This window comes from Gambusia affinis, linkage group LG16 (genome assembly GCF_019740435.1).
Source record: "Gambusia affinis linkage group LG16, SWU_Gaff_1.0, whole genome shotgun sequence".
Classification (NCBI taxonomy): domain Eukaryota; kingdom Metazoa; phylum Chordata; class Actinopteri; order Cyprinodontiformes; family Poeciliidae; genus Gambusia; species Gambusia affinis.
The window spans coordinates 295,358-314,427 of record NC_057883.1 but is presented as its reverse complement, the minus strand read 5'-3'; the positions used below and the strand labels follow the sequence as shown (position 1 = coordinate 314,427).

Sequence of the window (19,070 nt, the reverse complement as noted above, 5' to 3'; positions counted from 1 at the left end):
TTGGTGAGCAAACTGGAGAATCATTACAGGAAACAATGATGCCGACTTTTAGAAAAGCTTCAAAAACTGGTTTTATGCCCTCAACTGCTTCAGGTTTGAGGGGAAACTGTTTCTGACATGGATGAAAGTCAGATTTCAGGGTAATAAAAACTGGTTCACATTCTTTAATTAGACCTACATCATATTTGCTTTTAGCCCAAAAATCATCAGGAACTTTAGATCGCGCTAGTGGTAGTGAAGACAGAGATAAAAAGCATGCTTCAAAGTTTTTATCTGTGGTAGGAACCAATTCTACAGTTTTTTTTACAGTGCACTATACAATGAAACAACTTTTGAAAGCTGACATGAGCTCAGAAAACATTACATTTGGGTCAGCAGTTTTTTACATGCATGAATAAATGACCCTACATCATTCCACTCCACATTTTGCCAAAGGAATGTGACGGTAGGAATCAGGAACACAAAACAACTGTCTCTGCTCAGCTGAGAGAGAGACAGCCAAAGCCGCTGTGTGTGTGTTCCTAAACCCGCTGTGTGTGTGTGTTCCTAAACTCGCTGTGTGTGTGTGTTCCTAAACTCGCTGTGTGTGTGTGTTCCTAAACTCGCTGTGTGTGTGTGTTCCTAAACTCGCTGTGTGTGTGTGTTCCCAAACAAAGCAGATGTTGACAGTTTCTTAGAAGGTGCTTGGAACCATCGCTTCTCATAATCACAATCAGCTCCCACTGAAACATTTGAAATGCAGCTTAATTCATCATGCTGTTTAAAATCAGAAAAAGGAGAAAATAAAGTTTTCACTTCTGCAAGAAGTTGTTGTGAAAGAGATGAGTCAAATTGCACAGCTGTGTGCAGAGCAGATAGTGACGTGGATCGTCTCAACACCAGGTAAATCCTCAAGGTTATATGAGAAGTCTTTTTTTTACCAAGATGTTAGAATGAATATGTTTTGTTATCATTCTTACATTAGTAATTACCAGTTTGCTTTTCATTCATAGGTTTAGTATTCACACCCCAGAGAGGAGAAATTTGTTAAAGTGTGTGAGACAGAGCTAACCTTTCTTTAACCCTTACAGGTGTTCTTTGAAGATGGTCCTCTGAGAGATTCCTTAGTCGTAAACCTGTGTTTGATCTCTGTGTCCCCTTATGTGAGAGTTTCCTTAGTCATAAAACTATTTTATGTTAGTTCCTGGGGATCATAATCTTTTCAGCACCAACCCCTTTGTTCTTGTTTTTGTGTTAATAAAAGGCAAGTTCTACTGCAGAGTTTCAGAACACATGGTGACCTGTTCTGAGGAGCAGTTCTCTGTGTCTTCTCCTTCTGCAGAAGCTTGGTTGAAAACTCATAAACGTTGTCTATGGTTCTTTCTTTGTATTTAGGTAAACAAAAATACCTAACACAAGATATTATGGATCATATGATAAATATGCATCAATTTTTTTGAGATGCCTCGTCTGTTTCAGCGTATTTAGGGCATTCGCTACTCGTTGTGGTCAGTTTTTCTATTTTGAACCAGAGAAATCCACTTTTTGACCCCCATCTGAATTTTGCATATTGTCCGGGTCACATGTCTGAAACCCAGCAATACAGCAGCTTACAGAAAGCCAGTTATAAATGCATAAGTTAAGCTTACCATATTTTTTGACAAAGTAAAACAGAAGAGAAAAACTTCCACAGGAAAGATGTGTCGATAGAAAAATCTGCTGAGTAAGCATATTCCCTATCGACACGTAGCATTGATGTGCGCATGTGCATTATCACAAGGTAGAACGGATTGATGGGTAGCACAGATAGTCAGAACACCTGGTTGCAATTTTGCGCCGACATTGTGGAACACTGGAACTACATATTAGCTTGTGAATTTTATTTTTCCTTTGGATTAAAAATCAATAAATAAATAAAATGAGAGAAAAGAAAGTGAAGGCATGGCTATTGCTCACTATGGAGTCCCCTAGAGATATGGGGGATTGTTTTTTCTATTGCGAAAGTATTGTGTTTCCTCGCATAAGTTTTGGGTTTTTTCGCAATACCGTACTGGTCCACTCATTGGGGATAATTGAAAACTTAGTTTTCTGCTGTATTATAATATGTATGTATCTCGTTTGTGAGATATGTAAAGTTTTCTATATTTAGACAGAGAGAGAGTCATGAAACAGAAAGAGCAGGTTTCCTGGAAAAAGAGGAAGTAAGTTTCCAGCCTGCAGATTTATAAAAATAGTTGAGACTATTATTTCAAAGCATGAAAGTTTTGAAGAATGAAATCTAAACATTTTGAGTAGTTGGATAAGATTCAAAGTAAAATACTTATATTAATATTGGTTTGCTTATAATAATACTTACATTTACATTAGTGGGTACTCTTACAAGTAAAACAAGTAACTGTAACTTTAGTGTCAAATAATTACAATCATGGATCATTCTTGGTTTCTTTTCAGAAAACATCTGTAATAACTCACATTATGATTATACTAAGAGTAACTAACTAATAAGTTATGGTTATCATAACCTTATAAATGAATGCTAAATCAGAGAAGCAAAAGAAGTTATAAATGTGATTTTTACATTGAACTTGAAATGGTGTAGAAGGTGTAACTGCAATTAAACATCACTGACATGTTGGAGGTGGATGGTAGGTGAAAGGTTAAGGGAAAACAGGAGAGCAGAGATGGTCAACGCCTTATTTGGAAACAGGTTGTTGAACAACTTAAACTTTTCAGAGAAATGGTTGTGCAGGCAGTGGACATAAGAGGACCGTTGAGCAACCTGAGACATTAACACAGACATCAGGACACAATGTCTCTAAGACAGTGATGGACATGAGATCATCTGTCCAAGCAGTCAGCCAATGAAATAAGACCAGCATCATTGCTAGCCAATGCAAACATACCAAAAGTATGTTTGACAAAGTAAAACATACCTATAGGGTTTATCCACCAAAAGGGTGGATAAACCCTATAAAAGGTGGGTACAAAAGAGGAACCTTTGGTTGGATCCTCCAGGCAGCTTTGAGTCAAGATCAAGATGGTCAAAGAACTCTGCAGCTGAAGAGCCGGGGCCACAGAGCCAAAGACTGTCTGGCACATGGGGACCAACCAGTCCCGCAACATGCGACTTCAAATCGCACTTCTCTCATCAGCTGGGTTCAGACCCCAAAGACAAAGAAGAAGAACTGGTGCCTTCCTTCCATGAGGTCGGCTCGTCTACATCTCAATGGACCAGAAAAATCGTGAGACAAGATGAAGGGAGCTTCAGAGCCGCAAGACTAGAAGCTGAGGAACGCTACACACATGAGGAAGTCACCCCAAGACCCGAGACCTGCCGCTCTAAATCAGTACTCTTCCTGCCAGCACCCAAGTCCTGTGTGACCTCACCATCCATGCAAAGACAGAAGCTCATCAGACTTAGAGATCCCTGCCTTAGTGGGAGAATTTGGCATAAAAAGACAGACTAGATAATTGATTTTACTTATTTGATTATTTCTGCTATTGAATTAAGCTGTACTGACCATTGCAAAAATGCCTTACTAATAAAATAATTAGCATAAAGAAAATCTGAAAGATGTTGTGGACATTCAATTAATGAGTCACCTTAAAGTTCTTTGATGGTCGTAAAATAGCTCTGATGTTTGATTCTGGAGAGGAAAAAGTAGAAAATGTTTTATAGGTTGCTTTCAGCCCAAAACTATATGTAAGACAACATCCTTGAGACTCACCCGAGTCACTAAGACCACTGTGCAGCCCCTGTTGAAACACACCTGGCTCAAATAAACTGCTCATTACCAGCCTATTGCAGAGCTGATTGGATGCAGGTGAGGGAATTCAGACATTTTGGAGCATTTTGGAACAAAGGTTGCAGGACGGTAGCCCTTGAGGACTGGAGTTGGGGACCCCTGAAGTAGAGAGTAGAAAGTAGAGAGAAAAGGAGGGGCGGATGCACAACGACAATCTCTTTCAATCCAGAAACTTTGTCAGAAGGAAAGAGAAAAAAATGCATCCATACTACTTAGACTATTTTTGAGTTATTTTCATGTGTTGGTATTCTGAATGGTTTAAAAATTTCTGTTTTCATGTGCAGCCCCATCTCAAACTTACACAAACAAATATTAACATGCAGTAATAGATAAACTTTAGATCCATTACTCTGAAGAGGTGTGATTCTAGAATTACATGAAACAAGACAACCTGCATATGTACTCCAGGAAAAGTATTTTATTGAAGAAAAAAAAGGTGATTGTTCACATGCCAAACAAATTGTTTTGTGAGCCCAGACTGTGCATATAGCACATAAACATACAACTTACAAAGAACAATCATCGTAGCCCACATTCACAACAAACAGAACTGAAGCATTTGAAAATATTAGTGTACAAGTTTCCAATAGCAGCTCCAACTGTAAACTCTGATCTTTCTAAAGTTGCAGTTTTTAAATTATGCAAGATCTTTCTGTTTTGTTAACAACCAACAACAAAGAAACTGAGATAAAAACAATCTAAAGTTGGTTTTTGCTGATGTCAGTCCTCCTAGTCTGATTAGATCACAGCCCAGATTATCCCATGGTGAGGTTGAATCAACGCTGGCCTGTGTAAGCACGAAACCAGGACGTGACCGAGGCAGCAGCAGATGAAATCATTCCTCCAGAATTAGCCGATGGCTGGGAAACCTGCAGGGTACTCTGGGAAAGATCCATTGACTGCAGAAGTAAAGGGAGAAAAGTTTGTCAACTAAGGTCCCACAGGGGTTCAACATAACTCATTACTCTGCTTATTGTTTTTGTACACTTCAAATTTTTTAAATCTGTAATTTTACTTGACATTTTTATTCTTTTTTTGCCACATAACCACAAACAAAGTTTTTTTTTTTTTTTTTTTTGGGGGGGGGGGGGGGGGTCAGAGATGTTTATGCCTTTGAGCAACAAAAAGCAGTGCATATCTTCACTTGAGGACTATGGTGGAGGCGTAGAGAGGTGAAAAACAAGTTGTTAGTAAATAAAACCAAGAAGTAAGAAAATAGGCACCCCAAGATAACTTTTCATTTTTTATCTTTAATTTCTCGTTGTAATACGTTATATAGTGTTATTTCATTTAGTCCGTGCAACTCCACACACAACCCCTGGGGGTGCTGACGCGATGGTGACATAGAGAAGATTGAGAACACAAGAAGACTACCGTAAATCTGCTGGAGCGACTCGCCCTTTTACAGCGGGAGGAGTTGGCGGAACAAGGGAGAAGGACCTCACTGCAGCAAACAGAAAGGGGCGGGGACGGACCACTGTCAGTCTCATACGTTATTGGAAATGCACTCCGGAAGTGAAGGGGGAGCTATTTCCTATATTATCCGCGGTCTCCCGTTTTTATTTTCGTTTGAAATCTGTGATATATTTTCGCCTTTAGGAAGGATTTTCACTCTCAGCATGTATTTGAACTTTTCTCTTTTATTTACTTCAGCGAAGCTGACGGTTTTTAACAAATTCTGTAACTTTCGGTGTACTTCTAAATCTGCTCCTTAGTGGCATAGTTTCGGGCCTGCTACTGCCTCTAGTGGCGTGAGGGTGGTAACACAACAAATCTAATTACATCATTAAATCAGAATACCACAAATACTTTATTATTTACTGTTAATTTCAGCATTACTGGCACCGTAAAAGATAAATCATCTTCTGAAACTCCCTTTTTTTCATTTCCGTAAGTATGTAGAGCTAATTAAAAAATATAAACAACACTTTTATACATTATAAATATCAATTATATCAATTATATGAGGAACAAAAGAAATAAGGAAACATGAAAAACAACATGATCAACTATAATAAAAATACAATTTGCAATGTATAGCTACATAAGAAACTTAACTGAGCAAAAGTTAATAACAAACAAATGAATTAGGTACAGAAGAATAACAACCCAGGTTGTTACAACCAGGGTTGTAAAACAGATAAAGCAAAAATTCACATTTATGTTTTTACGGTGCCAGTTATATTATTCTGAGAGACTTTTTGTTGGTAGAGTTTTATTTATAGGAAAAAAAAGAGGAAATTATTTAGTTTGTCAACGTGGAAATTTTTCTTTGACTCAAACAATAAGATAAATCATATTCATAGAATCACATTATCAAAAATTTGTAGAGCAAACACTTAGCAAGCTATAGGTAAATGTTATCATTTAGTCTGGTTAAGAATAGTTATTGCACTGTCAAAACAAACGACTTCTAATAGATGTTCTTGTTTGCCAGAGGAAAACAATATCACCTTCATGAGGTCATAGGTTCAAACTGACAAGAAATGAGGATGGATGCTCTCTGCTAAAATATTTCTTGTACACAACCTCAAGTTGGGTAACCCCATGATCACTAGATCTTCTTAAAAGATAGAGTTTACCAGTTCTTAAAGATACAATGTTTTCAGCAAAGTTGAGCTGGCTGTCCAGAAATGACAAGGAATTTAAAATTTGCCAAAGTTTCAAATGATGGCCATCAAATGAAACTGGAATTACTTTCAGGTCTTGTTTGTCTAATTTAATTAGCTCTACTTCCTCAAGAAAATTAAAAGGTATGTTCTTTTGTGAGGGAATTTATATTTTACGGTTCCAGTAATGCCGAAATTAACAGTAATTAATTAATTAATTAGAAATTAATAGTGTTACCACCCCCACCCCACTAGAGGCAGTATCAGGCCCGAAAAGATGCGACTAAGGAGCAGATTTAGAAGTACACGAAAGCTACAGAATTTGTTAAAAACTGAGCTTCGCTGAAGTAAATAAAAGAGAAAAGTTCAAATACATGCTGAGAGTGAAAATCCTTCCTAAAGGTTGTTGAGAAAAAATGATTATTTTTAGTGCTTAATACAGTTAATCTTACGGCATGTGTAAAAGGTATATTGAACATTCTTATTTGAATAAATTTCTTAATTTTGAACAGGTTTGTGGTAAGTATTCAAAATACAGGAACTAAATGTAGATCAAGGGGATCTCTCAGTGAGCCTCCTGTTGGGTTATTAGGACACGGGAGGCCATAAAATTAGCATCTCCTGGAGGGCAGTATCATTTGAGCCTGGAGGAGAGAAAGTCTGTTTGGTTCATAGAAGATCAAAAGTTTTCCAGAACCAACATCTGGGATGGTGTAAAACTAAATACAACATAGAATGTTAAAACCACTAACATTTAATTTCTAAAACATTTTTCTAAGTACTAATAGCAGATTTTTAACTAAAAGGGTATTATCTAATTTTAGAATTACTAGTCTAGTAAATGATGAATGTATTTGAAAATTGTACTATCTGGGACAATATCTGAATCAAATGGAAACTGTTTGAATGAAAATGTTTTGTTTAGTATTAAAAAAATGCTCAGGATTTAAGCTAAATGGGTTTTGGAAAATGATTGTGTAACAATGCTTAGGATTGAATGTTATGTTTCATAGGTTAGAAAAAGGAATTACACCTCATTTTGTTCTGTTGATTTTATGTGTTATTTTTTGGTTTAAGTCAAAGATTTGAATCTTTTGAGATGTTGAGTGCAGATGAGCAAAAACTGGGCTTGTGAAGGTAACCTTTCCTTGAACCAAATTACTGGATTTAGGTTTGTTCTGAGAATGTATGTAAGGAGAAGATAACGGGAGACACTCCGAATTTCACAGGTATCTGTGAAGTCTTATTTTATGCTTTTATTTGCCCAAATGGCCCAGAAAACCAGGATGCAGCTGCTTGCTCCATTGTTCTACCAAGGAGCAAATGGCCTTTGATCTTTGGCGTAAATTAGGGGGAGTTCTAAGTTTTTCTGTGTTTGGGGTAGCTTCTGGTTGGTCAACCAGAGGTACGCCTTAATTGAATATATTGAAAAGGAAAGACACACCTTCACTATAAAAGTTTGTGCAGAGGAATAATAAGGCAGACAGCTGTTTCTATTTTGCCTTTTTGCATCAGCTCTCTCCAAAGACGCGTCTTTGCCTTTTCTATCTCTATCTTTTTGTTTTTTTTTCATCTCTGTTGTTCTGCAGTTTTGTTGTTAATTCATACGTTGTTTTGTATTTGGATTAAACTCTGTAATTCTGTGACGTCAACACGCATTGTTGTTTTCCTTGTGACCACACGTCGCCCGCTGAGAGGACCTGGGATTCAGAGGAAGAGAGAGAGCCAAACTTTTTCCAAATTTAATTAATTTTAAAATACTCTTCCTTAACAAGGTGAAAATATATCACCGATTTCAAACGAAAATAAAAACAGGAGACCGCAAAATATATAGGAAATAGCGCCCCCTTCACTTCCTCACTTCCGTAGTGCAATGGTCCCATTTCCAAATAAGGTATGAGACTGACAGTGGTCCATCATCGCCCCTTTCTGTTTGCTGTAACGAGGTGTACTTGGAATAAGAAGGACGTCAAGTGGCTCGGGAAAAACAAAGCACAGAAATATATCGGATTTGGACATAAACTGGTCTGTGAATGGTTCAGTTGGAAATGGAGATAGACAATGAGGAAGACATGGATTTTGAAAGGTGGACGGCAGGAAGAGGGAGAGGAACGGAGAGCACGTGGAAGAAATAAGATAGTTGAAGGAAAGTAAATTGGTGATATTCAAGAACTGGAAGGAAGTAATTCAGAAGAAGAGAGGATAGTTTGGAAAGTTGTGAGGGAGGAATTTAAAATAATATTAAAAATTAAGAACGAGGAAGAACAAGACAACATCAGCCCCATTGTGGTGTCAAGAGAAATTAAAAAGAAAATTGGAGATGTTGAAATGGTAAAGATTTTGAGAGATGAAAACCTATAGGTAGTTTGTAAAAATGAAGAACAAAAGAATAAGGCTTTAAATGAGGGTAATATCTGTAAAAAAAAAAAAAAAAAAAAAACTGTAATGGAAAAAAAAATCATGGGAGAAAATGAAAAAATTAGAGTGATTTATGGGATCCCTCTAGATGAAGATCTTGTTAAAATTATGAGAAATATTGTAGGTGCAAGAGACTGTCAAAAACAATAAATGGAGAAGAAGTAGAAAATTTGTCAACCCTCATTGAACTTGAAGGAAAAGAGTTGCCATAAAACATCCAAATGGGTTATCTCAGTTTTCAGGTCAGACCTTATATCCCTCCACCACTTTGTTGTTTTAAATGTCAAAGGTCACAAAGGACATAGCAGTAGTTTGTAAAGGGAAACAGAGATGTCCAAAATGTCAGTTAGAAGAAGCACAAGAAAAATGTTGTAACTGTGGAGGGAAACAGAGTTACATATGGAGGATGTGAGGTAAGGAAGAGAGTAGAAGATTCAAATGACTAAAAACATAAGCTATGCAGAAGCAGTTAAAAATGTGAAGGAACAGAAAACAAGAGAGTGAACAAACAGCAAGTCAAATTCCACATTAGTTCATTTGGATTTAACAGAAGTGCAAATACTTGATTTTTCTGACAAAGTCCAGTCAGAAAAAAATGTTACAATATCAGTTGAAAAACTATTATTATTTATAGCATATGTTATCAAGTGCACTGACCAAGCCAAGCATCAAACTTTAATCTCAAAATTCTGACTTTAATCTCAAAATTGTTTTTTTTTTCAGTGGCCCTAATACTCTTCCGTAATGATAGTACCAATAGCTAAACCAGGAAAAGACAAGTAAAACCCAGAAAACTAATGACCAATGGCTTTAACGTCAAATCTTTGTAAAATAATGTAAAAAATGATAAATAATAGACTAGTATATTATTTAAATAATAAAGGATACATGTCAAAATATCAAAGTGGCTTTCAAAAAGGGAGGAGTACTAATGATCCAACGCTATTTCTAGACCAGTGTTTCCTAATTCCAGTCCTCAGGTCCCCCTGCTCTGCATGTTTTAGATGTGCCTCTACACCTGAACAGCTGATTCAAATGATTGCATGACGTCTTCTGCAGCCACCAAGTACTGCAGGAGCCTGTTAATCACCCAAAGATTCAATCCAGGTGTGTGGCAGAAGGGAAACATCTAAAACATGCAGGCAGGGGGTCTGAGGACTGGAATTGGGAAACACTGTTCTAGAGCATGAAATTAGAAGAGCACAAGTAAATAAAGTGTAGTGGCAATATTTATTGAAATAGAAAAAGAATATATATATGTCGTGAGTTTGCCAGTGGAGGTACTTTAAAACTGGTACCCTGGATTGATTGGGGGAGGATTTATCTACGTCAGCATGGGGGCGGAGCCGGCGTCATGTCAATTAGTGGGCCCTCTTGGTGCTAAGAACCTCAGCACCACTAACAGCATTTCAACTTGGATTTAGTAAATTCTGGGAGAGATGGCCTAATATAATTGGGCAACATTAAAAGCAATCAGTGACAATTGCAGTTTACTGAGATGTATTTGTGAACAAACAGAGCTCAAACTCAAAGATTAAACTCAGCATCAGACTGTAGCCGTGGTAAAAAAAAAAATCTAACTTTGAAGATTGTTTTTTGAACTTTTACAAAGTAAATTTGCCAGCTCCTTAAAATCTTAAATTTAAATGTTAAACAATTTAAAATCTTTTAATTTATCTATGCTGAAGCTATTAAATCAACTTTAACAGCATTGAAATTGTCAATGAACAAATTTTAAAAGTAGCATATGTGGTCTGTGTTGACATGTTAGCATTTATGAAAGCCCTGAAGGTCTGGGAGCCTTAAGCAGCTGCTTAGTTCATTTGGATTTAACAGAAGTGCAAATACTTGATTTTTATTTTAATTGTAGTTTTTTAGTTGTTGTCTTTAAGACTCTATAATTGTGGGTTTGATAGCATTTCACTGACAATATTTTCACATAACATAATTACCCAGTAATATTTTCAAGTTTACTGTCAACTTAACATCTTTTAATACAAAAACTGGGCCGCTGGTGGACCGCCCCGACGCCCATCTGAAAAATGCACCATTCTTAACCAAAAGCAACCAATCACAGCCAGGAGGAGGTTCTTCGTACTTAGTAATCAATGCTGCTTACCTTGCTAATAGCAGAGAAACATCTAACCTTTACAGGAAAACTGTCATTGATAGCTATGGTAACTAGTCTGAGCACTCATGACAGGAGAAAGCTGTTGTGGGAGGGGGAGTTGGTGATGAGCAGCGCCGCATGATATTGTGATTCAAAGTGCTAAGACCTGCCTCTAGGATCTGATTGGTTGTTTCTAGATAACAGTGAGAAGTTTATCAACATATGATCTTTACCATACAATCATGACAGTTTCAACAAATGTGTAAAAAAATAGTTTTTATTAAAGTTACATACTGCAGCTTTAAGTTAAGGTTTTTTTGTATGCAAGAAATCCAAGTGGAGTAAAAACATTTCTGTGTTAACTGGAGTATTAGTCAAAACAAATAGCTCTTCTCTGGCTTCAAGAGCAGTTAAACAAGTGTTCTAACCTGAGAGGGAATGTCACAGAATCGTGGACTGGGTACCGTCTCCCAGTCTGTGCCCAGGTCCGTCTCCTCATCTGTCACTGATTCATCTCCACTTTCCTCGGTCAACCCCGATGCTTCTGGCTCAACAAACTCTATGGACTCCTCCAGGTCAGAGCTCACTTCGAACGAACCAGTCCTGCAGCAAAACACATAAAACCTCTAACCTTACTGACTTTACCATGGCGCTTAACCATGTTGTCTGAATAGACTGTCTACAAATGTAAATCTCAGACAAAGACAGTGTGGATGAAAAAGGCCCTTAGCTTTGTTTCAGACAGGTGTCCCCACAGTGCGTTGAACACAAACAACAAAAACCTGGTCTTTCATTGCCACAACTCTGAGAAAAACAACCCAATGACAAACTTCAAACCTTTAAAGCAAACACTGACAGACTGACATTAGTGAACTCACCTGCCCAGGTTATTGTTGTCAAGGGAAACCAGAAACATGATGTTCCTGAGAGTGTGATGAGGATGAAGCTTTTCACTGTTGACATGCTAAACACAAAAGAAGGCCAGAAGTTATAATCAGCTGTAGAAAATTATAAGCTGCAGTCACAAGCCCTAGAAATATGATGCACCTTTTCTCGTTCCCTTTCTACATATTTTTCAAATGTACATTTTACTAGACTCAATCCTACACAAGACAAGCTTTTCATAAGGACTTTTAAAACAGCAAAATTGACCAAGATGCTGAAAAGACATGATATAAAAACATTTACATAAAAAAGCCAATTGACCTCTCATGCTGGATCAAAAACCAATGAAAAGAGATGGGCTTTTAAAGCAGATTTAAAAATAGACATTGATGAGGCCTGCCTAATGTGAGCTAGCATTAAATTCCAAAGCCTTGGAGCTGCCACATATCTTCAAAAATTCATATCAATCCTTGAGCAATTTACCCAAAAACTTAAAAGTGGTTAACACATGGAAATTAAAGAAAAAAATCAAGTTCAGATCCAAACAAAACAAACATTCTAAAAATAAATTGGCTATGGATTTTAGATATTTACATAAGTGAAATATTAAACTAACACCTGTTAGCATTGATGGATGGTTGGGTTGGTAAATAGCCTGTAGTTTATAGCGCTTAAAGTCCAGAGGAGCACAATTATTCACCCACACATTCATATACTGACAGTGACAAGCAACTGGATTGTAGCAACCATAGACATAATAAAGGATAGACTGATAGGTATTTTCTCAACCTACATAAAAAGAAGCACAGACGTTTATTAGTTTTCAATCAAGCCTTTGCAAAAGGAGAAATCACATCAAGCTCTTTCTACAAGCTGCCCACCACAAGCTCTGAAAACCTTCAGTTAGAGCTTCTCTTTTATTTTCACACAAGGGAGAGATGAAGACAAAGCATAGGTTTTGTCTCTGCACACAGGTCACCCAGTACTTTCTCAAGGGAACAATTTCTTACAGGGAGGGGGAACATTCTGTTTGTTAGAGAGAATCATGCTACACAGACATTCTGTAAATGTGGGTCAAAAAGCTTCAACATAGCATTGATTCATACATAGTAAAACTAAAACCTAAAAATGAAAAGCAGGCTAGTAATGTAAACTACTAATGTAAGAGTGATAACACCAGATGTTGAGAATTTGTTTTGGGTTTAACCAGGATTTGTTTAGGACTTATTATTTGGGATATTATAATTTAATATCGGGTAACTATTTTAGTTGCAGTTAGTTCATAAATCTAGTTAGCATTTTATAGTTAGTATCTGGTTCAAAACTGACTATTTGTGGTCGTTTAACAGAATGGACTCAATATCCCATGATGCTTTGCACAAGTTCAAGAAGAACGGGAGGTTAGACGAAGAGGTAGAATTGAGGAGTTTACCGAGAAAAAGAGCTATGTTAGCCGAGCACCTACACTCTGTCGTGTATTGTAATGTATGATTCGTTCAGCCTTTTTTATTATTCACTAAAGTTCAGTTGAATTATCCACCCGACTCTTTTTCGTCTTTGAATCAGTCGAATATACAACACCACATAATAATTCTAACAGACTCCCTATTGGCTATTCGGGCACAGGAAATATGGTGGCCATCTTGGAACAGTCGTACCTCCTATTTGGCTAAACCAAAACAGCTGAAGAAGCCTCAGCACTGCCAGATATTTTTGTTCAACTATCTATTGATGTCAGGGATTGGTGCATAACTTTTCACAAGCAACATCAATATATTATCATCTATATCTTGTGAATAGAATATTACTATGCTGTACATATGCCCACCGGTGGAATGCTGTAAGAGAGGGAATACTATTTATGGAGTTGTTTTTGCAAAAGGATTCTTGGCACCTCTCTGGGTTAAAGGGGGGAAGATGATGCAATGACAAGCTGTAAGACGAATCTGTGGAAGAGTGTAATAATTCAACCAACCTGTCGTGGCCAGCAGTAAGAACTGTCTCTGTGCATCATTTCTTTATCTATATATTTAAGAGTTAGCCAACTTTCAATTCTCCAACAACGTCATATAATATTAGCTATGATGTTTGGCATAATACCAGGGTTCAGCCCCCACTATGAAGCTAACCAAGAGTTCATAAATCTTAAAGGTTTTAATTATTCCCCAACACTCATTTAGACTATCTGACACAAGAGCCTACTTTAGAAATAAACCACCAACCAATATATATAGAATTCTTATTATAATACATGTCTGCATCTTAATCAGTGCTTGTTAACCCTGCTTTCTGAACGGAGCCCTGGAAAAAGGACAGAAAACAAAGCAAACAGAACATGTATTATGCTATGTTGGTTATTTTGTTTTTTGGTTTATTTCATTTCTAAAACCAGTTTTAGTGATGTAATGAGGTGATGTGTGAATCACTTCAAGAATAGCGGCAGCATTGCTGCAGTTAAATGTAGGGGGTCCTCAAAGTGGGACCTGGAGGACCGACTGCATCCTGCATGTTTTATTCTCTCCCTGGTGGCACCAACAACATTTTCAGCAGGTCAATGTTCTTGTTAGGCCTCTAATGATCCATCATTTCATCCAGGTGCGTTAAACCAGGGAGAGACTAAAACATGCAGGAGGCCGGCCCTCAGGGACCCACTTTGGGGACCTCTGTTCTAAATAAACCAAACTAAACCACCAACCATGGCAACAAACAACATCTGCATAAATAATAGTAATTGCAACAAATGTTACACAGTACAGGTTAGCACAAGATTGTATTTATTGCCGGCCACAGTCCAACAAAGAGGACATATGGAGAACTTCTATGGTTGTCAAATAACATTTCCAGTATATTGGGGCTGACCTGTGAGAAGCAGAGGTGGAGGATGTTGGTGTTGAGCTTGTTCAGAGATCTGGTGAAGCGATGCCGATTGAGATTCTCTCCACAGAACTCGCTGAAGAAACAAATTAATCACCAGTACTACGGAGACCCATTTCAGACAAAATTAAATAAATAGGTAAACGAATAAGTAATTGGCCCATTTATTCCTATTCATATTGATTTATTTATGCATTTATTTATTATCTACATCAGGGGTGGGCACTCCTGGTCCTGGAGGGCCGGTCTCCTGCAACTTTTAGATGTATCTCTACTTCAACACACCCGAGTCAAATAATGAGGTCATTAGCAGAACTGTGGAGAACCTGACTACACTTGGGAGGTGATTCAGCTGTTGGATTCAGGTGTGTTGCACCAGGGAGACATCTAAGAGTTGCAGGACACCGACCCTCCAGGACCAGGAGTGCCCACCCCTGATCTAAATGAATAAGGAAAATGGAACAAGTCTAAACAAATAAGGAAATGAAAAAAGGACAGTCAGAAATAAATGCAGAAATACATCCAATAATAAATATATAAATACATAAATATAAATAGGAAAAAAGAAGCCAATTACGTTATTTACATATTTATTTAGTTAATTTTAGCTGAAATGGCTCTCCATACAGTCTCTCCCAAGCCATCATATTAAACTGCCTGGTGCGAGGCTGGAGGAACCACAACATGTGCTACCTGTTGCAGAGCCTCTTGGGCAGGTTGACATCCAGGATGTGGGACAGAATGGTGACCAGTTGGGTGGCGTAGCACAGTGCAGCACTGATGGTGTGAGCTGGGTTAATGTGGTCGAGCTCTGCAGGAAGATACATGAATGTTTAATTGAAATGTTCCGTCTCCTCAGAGATGTAAACCATTTCAAGGAAACACAATAACTTTCCATGTCCAATTTGAAGTTTAAATATTTGAGACTACTTATGATTGTAAAATTTATTTAAGCTATAATTCATTTCATCTGAGAACAAATTCACAGGACTGTCTAAATCGTTTGAATGTCATGGAGAAGTGGAGCATTACAACTTTCTCTACATTTCTTCACTCAACATGTATATTAAACCTGAGTGTGTGTTTGAGTGTGCTTGTGTATACAGGGTTTCTATTAGGGCTGCTTTTAACAATTTCACTATCAGCACAGTGGTATGTTTTCAAATACTAAATTAGTTGACAATTATTTGAATATTCAATTTAATGGTTTTACCCCAGTTTCTACATAAAAATGGTCAGCAGAAGGTGTGAGGAGTCACAGACCTACTCCCTGAACCTGAGGCAGTCATGGAAGAGGTTGGAGCCATACACATCCAAAAGTCCCCCAGAGTGCTGGACCCTAGGAGGGCCACAGTGGAAACAACTGCTGCCACTCCAAGAGATTATTTTTGATGATCATGTCTTTTGATGACTAAAACATGACGAGATTTGTGAGTTTTCATCAATGAAAATGATAGTGGATGGTGTGTCAGACAAGGTGACAGCAGTGTGTGTGGCTTGCCACTTCTCGCTGCCAGGTGTGTGTGTGTGTGTGTGTGTGTGTGTGCCACTTTTGTTTATTATCATTAATGTCTGTTCACTACTTATGTATGATCACTAAACACTGCTGGATCTTTGCCTCTCTGTCAAGGATTTGGTGAAAACTGATCAGGATCATAGTGTCAACACGGTGTCTCAGCTGTTCCGCTTCCCTGGTTGGGTACCTGCTCACCTTTATAGCACCCTTGCTCACTTCCTCAGCGTAAACACCGGTGCTGTTGTTACTTCCTTTCTGAGGTCATTGTACATTTTCTGGTCCATTGGGGTCTCTTAAAAAACATGAAGGTCCAAGTGCGTCAGGCACTGGACCTTCCTGAAATGCTATAATCCAGACATGTTCTGTCAAGCTGTAACTGTGACAAACAGTGTCTTCACAGAGCATTTTTCCTGACATATTCATTTTAAATGCTGCTGGACATGTATCATGACTTTGGAGTGGTCTGGCATGGAGATTCTACAACGTTGAGCCCTTCTTCAATGACAAAAGGTGAATTATGCCAGAAGATGACAGGACTGTCAAGTCAATGGAGATGAAAGATACTTCCCTTGTATTTAACAAATACAGCTTGCAGTACTGGGAAGAACATTGTTTTGTGAAGTGAATACTTGGACTTTCTGATTTTCTGTCATTGTTTTTGAATAACTGTGGACACATGGCACTGTGCATCAACCCAATGAACACCAAACTTCAACTGAACAGTGCTGAATATTGAACTCGGAATCTCTGCCCTCTAAGAGTAGGTATGTTGAGAAACACCCTTTGTACCACTGTCTTTCACAAGCTGGAATGATTTATTCTCTGTACTTTTAACACATTTTGAGCAGAAACACTGTCACAGAAAGCACAGCATGGACCTTGAAAAACTACATTCAAAGGCACAAGTGTTGCTGACGCAGTATCGCCCCTTGCTGACTGATTAGCTGTTGATTATTTCCATTTTTTAAAAAGCTCTAGTTTAACTTTTTTCCCTTTTTACTGCTGGATCAAACAGAACTATTCAGTACAAGGGAGAGGTTTGATGACAATTTCCTCTTTGGTGGGACTGTAAGGCCTCTCCAGTTTTCCAACACTGCTGTTTCTCCTGTGCTGGGTTCCTGAGAGCAGTTTTCATCCATTTCTTGTTCCGCAGAACCGTCAACCATCAATCTGGCAGCCTCAGCTTCTTTTTGTATATTTTGCAGAACAGATCCTCATGTTGCCCTCAATAAAGCTAAGATGACATGCAATGAATTTATCAACACTAATGGGAAGATTTCCATGTTTGAACAAGCCACGTTTAATGTTCTTAAACATGGCTTCAACATTAGCTGAAGTTGCAGTGAGCTTTTTGCTGTGAAACAGGGGAACCATTATTACAGTCCAGAGTGGCCAAAGTGACAATGTACAAATTAGGACCTTTGCTTTCTCCAAAGATTGCAACTTGACCAGCTGTGCCTTTAAATGCACATAGAAGTCTTTGACCTGATGAGACTCTTTTCTCAAACACTGGGAAATTATTTTGATCAGATGTACTACATCCACTTCGACAAAACATGGTGGCAGTTTGCAGAGTCTTTAAAGAAGGACACCAAACACTTCTTTATTTAAAGCTAAAGAAAAATGGCTGCCTTTGGGACCGGTGCTCCAGCACAAATCCATTCTGACCACCATCTTATGATTGCTTCAACTTCATGTCTCCCTGACCGCATTTGCACCACAGAGATGAGATTTGTCACGTAGTGTTAAAACACCTCAATATAGGAAGATATTTCTAGACAAGCCATTAGGTCTTGCTAGAAGTATTGGTTTATCTAAACTATTCTGACTGATTTTGTTCTTGTTTGGCTTTATGTAGGGTTGCTAAATTTGGTAGCTGACTTGACTCAGGGTCACCAATGTTTTTTATTTAGCTTTTTTTTTAAGGTTTTATTGGCTCTGGTGGCCTTTATTTGACAGTGAATTGACAGGAAAGTGGACAATGAGAGAGGGGGGAAGACATGCAGCAAATGTCACCAGGCCAGGAATTGCTAACAAATTGCAAGCAGCCATCGCAGGACTAAGACCTTATGTGGATTGTGCTTAACCCCTGCGAAAGTCAGGTTTTCAAAACCAGAGACAGAGGGAAGGGGAAGAGTATCAATTAATATCAGAACAATAATATCAACTAATATCAGAACATTTAAAAACAAGTGAGTGATTTGTGAAACCGTTATTCGATTTGTCAAACTTCAATAACTGGCTTTTACATTCTGTTTGAAGCTGTAACATAGATGCCATATTTTTGTCGGACCATTCACCAGTATCTTTAGGTGTTGATCCATTATTTCATGTCCCCATAACTTTGACTTGGAAATTCAATACATCCTGGCTCCACAACAAAAACTCTCCTGTATCTTCTGCTATAATCTGGGATGCAGCAAAAGCCACTTATATGTTATCGCTCTCACCAAAACGCGGCTCTAGCAGAGAGGAGAAGCAATCTCGGAAAAGAAGTGATCCAGCTGGAGCAAATACACAATAATCAACATTTCCCAATTAAAAGGCACTAATGGCTGTTAAGTTTGAGCTTAATAAAGACTACACCTGTCAAGTTCAGAAAATACTACTTTATACTAAAGAGAAATACTGTGAATTTGGTAATAAATCCCTTTTATTGAAAAATCAATATAATAGTTGTTTAATTAAGATGATAAGAATGCAGAACAAGAACGTCACATACGGCCCAATAATTAACAGCACTTTCCGGGATTTTTATATATCGCTATACAACATGGACATGGCTGACCTGGAAGACATCTCTACCTTCTGTCACTGGAGAGGATCGTGCCTTCTTAGATGCTGCTGTCACTCCGGAGGAAGTTTGGGCTGCA

At 37.9% G+C, this 19,070-nt stretch overlaps 1 protein-coding gene across 1 annotated transcript in view; it reads right to left on the bottom strand.

Moving 5' to 3' along the window:
• Positions 1–4,183: 4,183 nt before the first annotated feature.
• Positions 4,184–19,070, bottom strand: part of atg14 (autophagy related 14) — a 39,510-nt gene continuing 24,623 nt past the window's right edge. The window contains exons 7-11 of the mRNA XM_044143030.1: positions 15,375–15,492; positions 14,667–14,757; positions 11,801–11,886; positions 11,351–11,525; positions 4,184–4,684 (exon numbers count right to left, since the gene is read on the bottom strand). Of these exons, the coding sequence (XP_043998965.1) occupies positions 4,562–4,684; positions 11,351–11,525; positions 11,801–11,886; positions 14,667–14,757; positions 15,375–15,492 (593 nt within the window). The 3' untranslated portion in view covers positions 4,184–4,561. The remainder of the gene's footprint in view (positions 4,685–11,350; positions 11,526–11,800; positions 11,887–14,666; positions 14,758–15,374; positions 15,493–19,070) is intronic.